At 46.4% G+C, this 12,309-nt stretch overlaps 1 protein-coding gene across 1 annotated transcript in view; it reads right to left on the reverse strand.

The window, feature by feature from the left end:
- Nucleotides 1-2,456: 2,456 nt before the first annotated feature.
- GLI3 (GLI family zinc finger 3) overlaps nucleotides 2,457-12,309 on the reverse strand; it is a 285,310-nt gene continuing 275,457 nt past the window's right edge. The window contains 4 exon segments of the mRNA XM_017867363.1: nucleotides 2,457-6,527; nucleotides 6,709-6,975; nucleotides 6,978-8,383; nucleotides 9,338-9,665. Coding sequence (XP_017722852.1) covers nucleotides 5,946-6,527; nucleotides 6,709-6,975; nucleotides 6,978-8,383; nucleotides 9,338-9,665 — 2,583 coding nt within the window. The 3' untranslated portion in view covers nucleotides 2,457-5,945.

A 12,309-nucleotide genomic window follows, 5' to 3' on the forward strand; every position in this document is an offset into this window, starting at 1 on the left:
CCCTCCCCTCCCCACTCCTCCCCTCCCCTCCCCACTCCTCCCTCCCTTTCCCATCCTTCCCCTACTCCCTTTCTTATACAGGCTTTCATGTCTCTTGGTTCCTGGAGCCAGTGATCCTCGGGATTTCTTTCTCAGTCCTCTACTCCTGCTACCCCTGTACCCCTGTGCCTGGCAATGATGTTCTCACCCTTTCTTCATCTGTCACCTTCAGATCAAAGGCTGCTGAGTCTGGGCCTGTACTGGGATCTCTCTCTGGACCCCTGCCTGCAGAATCTCTCTCCTTGTATTTTTTTCACCATAAACCAGGGGTTCTCCATCTGCAGCGACGTCTCCCCCCTGCCCTGCCATGGGACATGTGGCAATGTCTGGAGATGTTTTTAGCTGTCACCATGTGGGGGGATGCTACTGGTATCTAGTGGGACACCACTAAACATTCCATAGTACTTAAGACAGTGCCCTACAACAAAGAATTATCCAGCCCCGAATGCCAATAGTAGCATGTCTGAGAAGCCCTGCGATAGGCACTTCAGATGGACAGTGCCCCAAGCTGAACTTCCCCTTGAACATCTTCCATTATGAGTTGCCATTGCATCCTGTTTCCCTGTCTGCCTCTCCCATTGGGCTGGGAGCTCATGGATATGAACTGTGTTTTATTCATCTCCTCATCTCCAGTCCTTGTAAGAGAATATGAATGGAATATTAGATACTCAGGCAGTATGGCTGAATTAATGGAACATGTCATCACTGCCCTATGTCCCAGACAGTGCAAGGTCTCTGAAGGCAGGGTCATGATAACCTACCACTGGGTGCTGAGGAAAGGTGGAAGCAGTGTGTGACATTCGAGATTTGGGGACAGGTGAGAAAAGTTGTAGAATGGAATTTCCATGCCTCTGCTGGGTGAGTGTGGGCCAGTCTCTGGCTACAAAATGTATGCAAAGAAAAAAAAAAAGCCTAAAAACAATTTAGAGTCTATTACTGTTTTGAAAAATTGTCAAGAACTTGAATAACTAGGCAGAAAAGGCATAAACAAGGTCTACGTTAGTAAAATGAGATTTTAGAAAGTAAAGGCTAATATGAAAGGAAAGATGTGTTCAGATTGTGTTTGGAATAGTAAATATACTCTAACGTCAAACTAAAAGGGAAGACTGCCAAGAAAGTAAGTAGAAAACCTGGGAGGGGAAAGTAAGGACAAATAAGACATTTTGGCAGTAGGTAAATGTTCGCCTCTCATTTTAGCATTCTATTATATTCTTGTTTGGGTAAGATATAATGTCTTTACATTCCCAAAATTCCTTAAAGGAGATCTTTATGAAATAACAGATTGTAGCTCACCTTTTTACCTCAAACTCTGCTTCCTTTGTATTTCCTGTGCAAGAGGCTTTTTTACAAAGCTGTGAGCCCCATCCACCCCAGGCTCATGTGAATTGAAGGAGTCCATGTCACCCACCTCGTTCCTGGGGATGTCCCTTCCCTACGTTTCCTTTCTCTTAGCCTCATTTCTTTCATTTATTTTGATTCGGTACATGGCATATCTCTTTGTGAGCTGACAATTTATACCTGAGGCAGGGCATAAATTCATATTTCTCCTTTTTTTTCTGGATTCATTTGGATACCTTATATAAGGGATCTAGTTACAAATGCAAAGCATCTCGGATTGGATGGGAGGAAATTCTCCCCGAGAATCAGGAAAGCATGAAGCATCCCTATGGCCGAAGAAACCCTGCTGGAGGACAGGGAACATACATCCCCCACAGGACATAAGGCCTGGGGAACACAAGCTGTTGTACCTGTGTGTTTATATATGCATGTGTGCATGTGTGTGCCCGTGTACACAGGCATGTGTCCATCCTTGTAGCCTTGAGATACCCACAGCCGGGACTCCCGCCCTTCCCAGAAACAACTACCCTCAGTTGATGGCTCAAAAGTCATGTGTTGCTACTTAGAAAGAGGAAGAGAAGGTTTTTGGAGTAGTTTACGGTGATCTGGAGAATAATATTACACACCGACACAAGAAAAACATGGAAGACAATTTATTCTGGCTGAGGTCAGTTACTAAAAGCCACATAAAGTAGGCTTCTACCATGTCAGATTTTCTGTTGATATGTGGTAGGGCATCCCTGAAATGAGAGGATAATATATAAAAGAGGGACAAATTAAGTTGTTAGACATTAAACTCCATCACCGTCCTTCCTCATTCAATTTGGAAAGCAATGAAATAAAGAAACACAATTATGGTTGCAACTGGTGTGCCCCCCGGGTACACATCCTCACAACACCATGAGCATGGATGTATCTGCATCTTATTCTCCAGTTTAGGGCTAAGGAATCTGGATTTCACAGCAAAAGTCCATTCAGCTTGTACGTAGGGAGTCTGGATCCAACTACAGGCTCTGGATGTTTTCAAAGAAAGCACTCTTTCCATTCAACTATGCATTTAATAAACAACCCAATAAACATTTCCGTACAAAGAATTTTTTATTGACATTGTAAGAAACATTTTTTTTTCTTTGTTACAAAAGGACTAAGTGGTTCTGAAAGCAAAGGTAGAGTTCATCTGTGGCTGGGCTGCAGCCCCTGGGCTTGAGGTGGGCGTGATCACGGGGAATGCAGGCTTGTCCGAGGAATGCCTGGGCCAGTCACATCCGAACGCTATGCCTACAATACTTAAATGTATTTACATGTGTTTCTTTTAAAAAAGGATTACACATTTTATTTTTTAAAAATCTAAAAAAGGTGAAAAAAATGAACTTGTATTTTATTTTACATGTCTGCAGGATACACAACGGTAACTTGTCAGAAGAGAACATCCTCCTATCAGTTCAAAACAACACCGGAAACCAGGATACAAGACAGCCTCGACTCTGCTACCACTGTGCGCTCTCTGGCTGGTGCACACACAGCCTCAGAGTGCTGACTGGGCAACACCAACTGGTCCCTCTCATTGACAAGATTAACATAAAATAAGGCACATACATCGCAAGAATCAAAACTTTGTGGCTCAAGAGGAAGAGCCAGTGTGTGAGGAGTTGGGAGGGGTTAACTTTTTCAGAAAACAAAACAAAATGGTTAGAAAAGTTTAACACAGACATTAAGCAGGAGTACTGTGTGTGAGCCTGCATGTTTTAGAAAAGGCAGGATGGTGACACTAGTGAGGCGGTCCTCTTGCTCTAAATGCACAGGTTACAGAAATGGAGAGAGGCTTGGAGGCTGGGGGTGAGTCTCAAGATATGAGATGCCTAGCCTACAGAGATCCCAAAAGGACGTCCCAAAAGGATACTTCTAAGAGACCTCAAAAGATCTTCCTTCCACTGGACTGCCACGACAGATCACTGAAATTCTGGAGGAGTACACTTGCTTCTTCCCTCTCTCCTCTCCTCCATCCTTCTGAAATTTCCATATTGAGAGAAGCCAAACATTGAGCTGAAACTAGCATCTCCTGGAAATCTAAAAGCAGTAGAAAGGAAAGCAAATATATGTGTGTGTGTGTGTATGTGTATGTGTGTGTGTATGTGTGTATATGTATGTATATATATGTATGTATACATACATACATATATATGTGTGTGTGTGTGTGTGTGTATATATATATATATATATATGAATGGGAGAAACCCAGAAAATAACCTGAAACCATAGGAAAGAGCAGAAGCACAAGACAACAACAGAGGTGGACCAGATCACTGTGCATCCCTTGGGAAGGACAAAGCTGATACAGGAAATGATGGTAACTGAGAAATGGAGTTTGCATCGAAGAATACTACTGGAAGAGCCCTCTGATGGAGGAGGCCAGCTTGGTGCCTTCCATTCAAGCTCCTTTCTCAGGAGAAATGGAGAACACTCAGGCCTCAAGCTTTGAAAACAAGAGTTGGAAAGGAATTGAGCCAAACCATTAGAGCACACAAGATAAAATCGGAGATTTGGAGATTTGTGGAAAAGTGAGACTGGATCTCTGATTTTGTGACAACATCATGCCGTTTCAGAAACACAGAGAAAACCTTGCTTTTTCAGCTGAAAAGTGGTAGAGCCTCCACTCTCCTACGCTCAGATCAGTAGTTCTCTTTTGTTATGGGGCTGTTCCAAAGGAGACACATCCTTTAATTTCAAAGAAGACTTACATGGGAGGACAGCAGGCATGGAGGGGAAATTGCAGCATCCCTCTGCTTGTCTCAGGAACATCTAGTTGAAAGCAAACCCAACAGTCTTAGCCAAAGTCCCCAACAGCAAATCAACCTCCATGCGGAGAGATCCTTGGTCCAAATGAAAGAACATAAATATGAGAAAAGTGGGCTCGTCCTAACACTCTTTCTATTATCTAACACTTTATTTTACTTGATTTTGTCTTTCTTCTGTAATTTATACGGCAGGATTAAAGGCGAAAAGCCACATAATTGAATTATCAATCACTTGCAATAAATCCAATTCCAGGGGTCAATGGGACAGAATACAGCAGGTAGCCTGAGGTGTTAATATTTTAATAGTTTACATATTTTTTAAAGCAATATGCTGGAAAATCCATGTACTCTTTGTGCACACACAGTATGACTTTTATGTGTATCAAATGCACATGGGAAGCAGCTGCACTTCAAAAATCTTTAAATGTTTTAATCCAAAAGTACAGATCCAGTCCACATTAAGGACTAACTGCATGTAACACTTAACTTCGTGAATGGATGCAGCATTCAATAGACAGGATGTGAAAAAAGGCATCCACACAGCTACTAAACATCTTCCCTAGTGCTCTCAAATACTAAAAATGGCTGAAGCAATTTATTCCCACTATGTGGGCTTTCTCTTTTACCACTAAGTTTTATAAATCCCTCAAAATAAAGCATTTAGAATGGAAATCCTCCTTCACTATAGTGGAATTAATAAATGTTACTGATACAGCCACTTGTTGGGTTGTTTAAATACCTATATACTTAGAGCTATATATAATCAATTCTCAGTTAAAATGGGAAAGAGATGGAACTAATCAACAAACACAGCAACCCACAAATATTCCCCCAACTAATTCTACCCAAATGCTTCAATCTACAATCTATCTAACTTCTTACCAGAACAGACAAAAGTAGTAATGTAATTGTCACCAAATGCCAGTCCCTTCTCTTTAACTGCAGTGCTAAACAGCACTAAATGCTCATGAAGGTAGTGGGAGGAGAGGCAAATGTGATAAGTAAGAACCGACCATACAGACATAGCCTCCCCCAAAACACACTTACAGACATGAAGAGTTGAAAACCAAAACTGTGAGCGCCTATTTCATTTACAAGAGCCCCGCATTCCCATTTCTGTGTAACTGTGTAAAGTATGCCCTGAACTGAATTGGGGATGGGGAAAACATCAATATTCTGTCATCTATGCTACAGTGCACCCACAAAAGATTCTTAAACTCGCTATCCATATTCTGATTCTTGTGCCCAATGTGGGAATTAAAATAAAAAACAGAAACCAAAACACAAAACAAAACACTGAGCACATGTAAAGGAGAATTTTAAAAGCTGGAAGTGTAACCCCTTGGTCACAAGCACACCAACTCCTATTTCCTTTGAGCAACAGCAAAACATGTCAAATCCTTTAATTTGACTGCTCTTCTAAAAGAAAGAAGAATATGCACATCACACATTTACATAGGTTTACTAAAAAGGGGTGGGGCTTACGGTATTTTTTTTGTTTTTTTTTGTTTTTTTTTTTAAAAAAAGAGAGTGTTTTGAGTGTAACAATACTGATTCAAAACTGAAATGGAAGACAGTTTCTCCCTAGAATACTTTAGGGTTTTTCAGAGTCCTTTTCCATAAAAGGAATATATTTGAAACACATCTCAGTTAGGTACTGAGATGAGATTGCTAAAATACATACAGAACTAAAAAAAACAGCCAAAACAAAGTCAGCTTAATCTCCTCAACTCCTATTGATTTACGTTGGTTGCAGTCCCTTTTTCCTAAAGCCTATTGCATAACTGCAAGGAATTTGCTTTCTTCCGCTAGGGAGGTCAGCAAAGAACTCATGTCCCCTATAGCCATGTTGGTGGTGCTCATGGACAGCGCTGGGAATGGGAGGGAGGCCCGAGGCGTGGTGAGGCGGGAGGAGCTATGGGAAAGGTTCTGAATGACGCTTGGGCTCAGGGCCCCTGACATCAGGCTGGAGTGGTCCCCATCGTCTATGATGGCATCGAAGTCAATCTGTACCCCTTCCAGGTCATGGCTGTCGAGGCTGTCCACTGTGCTTGTCACCTGATTAGCACCTGGGGAAAGTAACTCAGAGTTTTTGGCGCTGGTCCCCTGTAGCAGGCAGCTGGCATCTGAAATGGAGAATGAACCAGCTTTCGTGTCTTGCTGACTGAAGCCCACGGTTTGGTCATAGAACTGACCAGAGTAATTCTGCAGATTAGAGCACAGCGGATGCGGTGGCCCTTTCATTTCCATCTTGATGCCATTCACCCTGCAGGTCTGACTTGTGTCACTGAGCTGTCCTGACTGCAGAGCAAGGCTATCCCTTGGCATTAGGCCTGGGCGGCCTGCTGGCCCCTGCTATAGTACGCTGTCATCGGCCACCCTCTCGGCTGGGTAGCGCCCTCCCCTGACGGACCCTTTGCAGGCCTTCTGAAGCGGCATTGGCTGCCCATCCTCCTGGTCACCCGTAGCCCGCTGGGCAGGGCAGCTCGTCTGGCCTTTGATAGATTGTTTGATGTGTTGAGGTAGCACGCTGCACCGCTGCCCAAGGCATGGCTGCTGACCGGGCAGGGGCCGACGCGATGCCCAGGGCGCCCGGTGCTGCATGAATGTCACCGCCGAGGAGCCCTGGCTGGAGCGCAGAGGTAGCGTCTGGGCCTGTCGCCACCGGGGCTCCTGGGTGCATGGCCGATTCACGGAAGAGCAACATGCTGCCAGGCTGATCATTTGGGCGGCTAGAAGAGCCAGGCAGGCCGAAATTCAGCTGCCCCCCGCTCCCTTGCATGGGGGTGCTCTGTTCAAGCTGTCGAGGCTTTGAATCCCGGCACCACAGGCACCGTCGAGCGCACCAGGGGCCACTGGCTGCCTGTTGAGGCAGTTCCCATACTGCGGGGCCTTACAGGGCTGTTCATGGAAAGTGTTTCCACTGGCGCCACTTCCGGGGCTGTTGTGAAGCATCAAGTGCTCTGAGCCAGCGTAGGGGTTGCTGTTCTCCCCGAGGGTCTGATAGCCCTCAGCAGGCCCGCTCCTCAAGGGGTTCTGCGGGTGGACGACCATGCCGTTGCAGAACCCAAAGGCGCGAGTCTGCGGCACAGCGGGCCGCAGGCCACACTTGAGCTTGGAGGAGGACAGTTCGGCGCTTCCGGAGCTGACTTCGTTCCACTGGATGGGCAGGTCGGTTTTGCTGCCCTCGGGGCAGGGCTGCTCGAGGGCATGGAACTGCTGGCCAGCGTGGCTGTCTGGCAGCCCAGGCGCGTCAAAGTCAGTGGGCCCGTGGGGCACTTTGCTCTCATCCGGGAGGGTGCTCGGGAAGTGCTGCTCGTACCCTGCTTGGTTCTGGGAATTTAAATACTGCACCACGTCGTCCGGCAGGAAATCCTCATCGTTCAAGTTGGCATCGGCGTCCATGGTCAGGGACTCCAGGGTGACGTTCTCGGTGATGCTGGGAGGACAGGGGGACGAGTGGAAGTTTCGGGACTGGCCGCCCTCGGGCCGCGTGTAATTCTGAAGCACGAGGCCGCGCTTCTCCGCGGACGGGGCCATCGCCGGGGGGTTGCAGCTGCTGAGGTTGCTGAAGCGTGGCACACGGGGCAGGGCCAGGCCCTCGGAGCCCGTCCGCACGGGGTCGCTGGCCCTCCTCATGCCGTGGCCTGGCGCATCGTGCGGCTGCAGGTGGCGCCGCCCGTAGCCGTGGGCTCCCCCGTCACTGCACCTCCTCGGGGCATGGACGGGAGGCAGGGCCACGCCAGGCTCCAGGGCGTCCCCGAGCAGCGCCAGGCGCGTCTTCAGGCTCATCCTCTCCATGTTGGGCAGGGGCGTGGGCGGCGGCCCGCCTGTGGCAGCCGCGTACTTGGCCTTGAGGCGGTACTGCTGGGCGGGCGTGAGGCTGAGCAGGCTGGGCAGGCCGTCGCTCTGGCTGGCCTCACTGGAGCGGCGCGAGGCGTCGGTGGAGATGGGGTCGTAGGAGTCGGCCACGCTCACGTTCTGCGGCCGGCCCTCAGCCTGCGACGCCTCGCTGGAGCGGCGGCTGGAGAAGCAGGGCGAGATCCCTGAGGAGCGGCGGCTGCTCAGGTAGGCGGAGCTGATGGTGCTGGCGCTGCTGTCCCGCCTGTTGAGCATGTTCAGCATGGTGACGTCCACCCCAGAGAGGTCGCTTCTGCCCGGGAGAAGCGTCATGGGCCCACCCAAGCTGCAGGTGTTGTTGGACTGTGTGCCTGGAGACAGAGAAAGGGAGAGACCATGCGGAGAAATTCCCTTCGAGGATGACTTATACCAGGCATGAGCAACCCTTTTCTGTAAAGGGCCAGCTAGGAACTATTTTTGGTGTCCCAGGCCACATTGCCTGCCTCACAACTACTCAGCTCTGCAGTGTAGCCCCAACACAGCCACAGACAGCAGTGAGCAAGCACGCGTGGCGGGGTGCCCATGAAACTTTCTTTACCAAAACAGGGGTGGCTGGAGATGGCGGCAGGCTACAGTTTGCTGATGCCTGGCTTAAACAAAACAATAACAACTCCCTCAATTCAGTGAAGCCCCTCCCCAAGCACAGTGCAAGGACAAAAGGAATCTTGTGATGGGTACACAACGCTTGAGTTGCAGGCAAGTCCCCAGGCAAAGGTATTCCACGAGTTTCACATTCACGCTCAGGGTGTCCTGTTCATGCCACATCCTATCAACAGGTAACACCCGTGTTGGTGGAGGGCAGAGCTTCACCCCTTAGGTGCTCTCAGAAGTGTAACCTCAGAAGTACAAACTGACCTGGGGACTGACAATGGGGAGGGATTTTTGACTTTCCTTGAACTGGGTAAATATAAATAAAAGTGGCTGCTAACCTCCTGGTTTTAAATTTTGAAAACCAGAGACAGAGTTCCAACCACAGACGCCTCTACTGCTGGCATTCCCTTACCCTAATCTAACAGTGACGATTTCACCATCAGAATAGGAGTCATGCACAGCCACATTTTTTTCCTCAGTATTATACTGTTCCCAGCTGTTTTTAAAATATGGACCATCCAAAAAGGCAACTTGAATGGGCTCAACATTAACGGATGGTTACAGCGTCATTTTAGGACTAATGGAGAAACTAGCAAACATAAAACTGAGGGTCTGCATTTAAAAGAACAGAAAAAAACACCCTGAGCAGATGCATGGTCTGATGTAGAACTCACCATTTCCTATGAGAGGAGAGACTGCAGGGGCTTTAGGGGGTAGAATGGGGTTCAGTCGTGGAAACATTCCATTCACTTGTTTTAGCCTTTCTAGTTTTACGTGCTCCATCCATTTGGTCCCTGCTGGGTTTCTCCTGGCTTGCAAAGCAAGGGCTGTGGTTGCAGTGGAAATGGTCGAGTCCATGATTGGGGTTTCATCAATGGCACTGAGGTCTCCTATACTACCTCCATCGGTCAGAGGAAGCTCGAGCCCACTGTTGGAATAGTTGCTGATGGGGGACTGTTGGCTGCTGCATGAAGACTGACCACCAGGGCTTGGCTGAGATGTCTGTTGGGGTCAAGTGGAAAGGAAAGAAATGTCACCAGGGAGGGTCAAGGAAAGCGAGCCAATAATGAGAGCTCATGCATATCAAGATCTTCAAGATCATTGGTTGGTTGAATGAGAAGAAAAACTACGCTCTGGTGAATGGAGCTGGCCACTTTTGGCCAAAATGACGGATGGACCACCAGGCTGATGGGCACTGGGAGGCAATGCACAGCACAGAATGCTAGCTATAGTGTGATTGGCATGGTATCAGCCATGGAATCCTGTCCCAATCGCCAACTCTGCAAACACACTTCCTCGGTTCCAATCCCATCTCCACCACTTTATTCTTTGGGCATATTACTTAAGTCACTCCAAACCTCAGTTTCCTTATCTATAAAACGGAGACCGTGTATTTCAGAGATTGTTGTCAGGAATTAAGTGTGAAGCCCAGAGAGCATACAAGTATAAAAAGACCTGGATAATAGCAATTGGCTCACAGGGTGTTAGCAATTATTATGATCCCAGGTGGTTTTAGTCTTTAGGTTCATTTTGCTCAGCTGGAACATAAATGTAAGATATGCGCCATCAGCACACATTACCTCCTCCAACAAGAGCCCCTCTAGGCTGTTCAGGGCTGGTTAGCCAAGCTCTTTGCAATCTCTCCTCCCTCCTTCCATATTTTCTTGCTTTTGTACAACCTCAACCAAGGTGTCAGTAAAAGCAGTTGAGAGAGGTGAAACTTCAATCATATAATAAGCTCGTGCTATATTCAGAAAGAAAGAAAGGCTGCAGATCACAGCCATCATGAGTCTGTAGAATGATTTCACCGTTCCCCTTAGTGTACTCCCTAACAGTTCACTAGGAGAATTAGGAAATGATTCCTTAACCCCAACCAAGTAGACTCTGTAAGACAATGCTGCAAATAATGGAATCTTAATCTAGTCCACCCGGTCCTCAATCAGGGAAAGTACTGCCTCCTCTCATTCCCAGGGCTCCTGGAAATACAGGGTGGAAAGCCTGGTGCCCCAATGTCTGGGGATTACTATATAAAATGGCCTACAATGCACAGGACAGTCACACAACACAGAACTGTTCTACCTGAAGTTCCAGCGGTGTCCTGGTTGATAAACAGTTGAATCCTTTTTGTACAGATAAGAAAAGTGATGTTCAGAGAAGTTTAGTGACTGCCCAAAGTCACAAAGTGAATGGTGCAACTAGCCTGGACTCTTAGGCCGGCTACTTCCATGCGTCTGCAGCACCTTCACCAGTGTTACTATAAACACTGACAGTAGCCGAAAGGGACAGTGCTTTATGGAGAGATAACTACACTCACTCGGTTACAGAGTACTGTAGTCTCAGGTGGAATGCACAGTGCCGCCAGGAAGGGCTCTTCCCTTTGGAACCCGTTCACTTCTTCTGCTTTCATGGTACATACACCCAAGCAAATGAACACTTTCCAAGTGAGTGCCGCATGGTACACTAACTTTGTCCCGGGCAACCAAGCAGAGCCAAATAAGATACACAAATTTGATCATGAGTATGTGAAGCCTTGCTTAATTTTTGGCCTCAGCAGAGTGCTGGAGTGCCAGACCACCTGCTCCTTCCTGAGGTACTTGTTTCCAGAGCTTTGGATGTCTTTTACTTCTGTACTGTGAAATCAGAGTGTGTGCAAACATGAACCTGTGCATTTGTGCGAAAACACAGGCAGACACACTTCATATAAGGCACAAATGCACTCACAACTAGGAAATTGCTTCAGTGAGCTTCCACATTTAAATAGAGATTACATTGCTAACAACAAATGAAGCCAGATCTTCCTCAAAGAAGGTGGTGCACGTCTGGTCTAAGGATGAATTTGCATTAATACAGTAATGAGTCTTTCAGAACATCTGCTTGGTAGGCCCCAGTGTGATTTGTTATGGAAACCTAGACAGATAGAACAATGAATTTCACCAACTAACTCCACATTTTTCACATGCTGAATGTTCAAAACACATTGCTTCTGTATTTGAAACATATCTGAAGAATGTTCACTACCAAAGATATCACAAAACCACAAAACTAAAGAAAATTAACACAAGTAAATGTCAAAAAAATGAAAACAAAACAAAAAGGACAGAGAAGCCAAAATTCCCTCACCTTATTACCCACTGTCCTTAGGAAGTGAGAACAAGACATTTAGGAGCATTAGACAGAAGTGATGTTGCATTAATAAGAAAAAAGAAGAAATAATTTAATTTATAGCATGATGATCAAATCAAAGACATGTTTTAAAGAAAACTAGAAATGTAAATTTCATGTTTATTAAGTACATGTCTATGAAGATACCTACTTTTAAATGCGTGTGAGCATATACACACATAACATCTGCTATGGAAGTGTGATTATTAACCTCACTGAGCCTCAGCTTCCTCAAAATATGGGCATAGTCTTGATCTCTATGGTTTCTTTTAGTCCTATGGTTCTAAGTTGGTGCCAAAGTAATTGTGGGTCTTGTCATTACTTTTAATGGCAAAAGACCCACAATTACTTTGGCACCAACCTAATATGATTGAATTACTTTATAAAATATTTCACACACTGGGGCATCTCAATGTTGCTGAGCCAAATCGCTATAACTTTTATTTCTACCGATTTTCTTTTTTAAACAATGGGTATCTGAAGA

Source organism: Rhinopithecus bieti, unplaced genomic scaffold (assembly GCF_001698545.2).
Source record: "Rhinopithecus bieti isolate Rb0 unplaced genomic scaffold, ASM169854v2 scaffold_2439, whole genome shotgun sequence".
Lineage (NCBI taxonomy): Eukaryota > Metazoa > Chordata > Mammalia > Primates > Cercopithecidae > Rhinopithecus > Rhinopithecus bieti.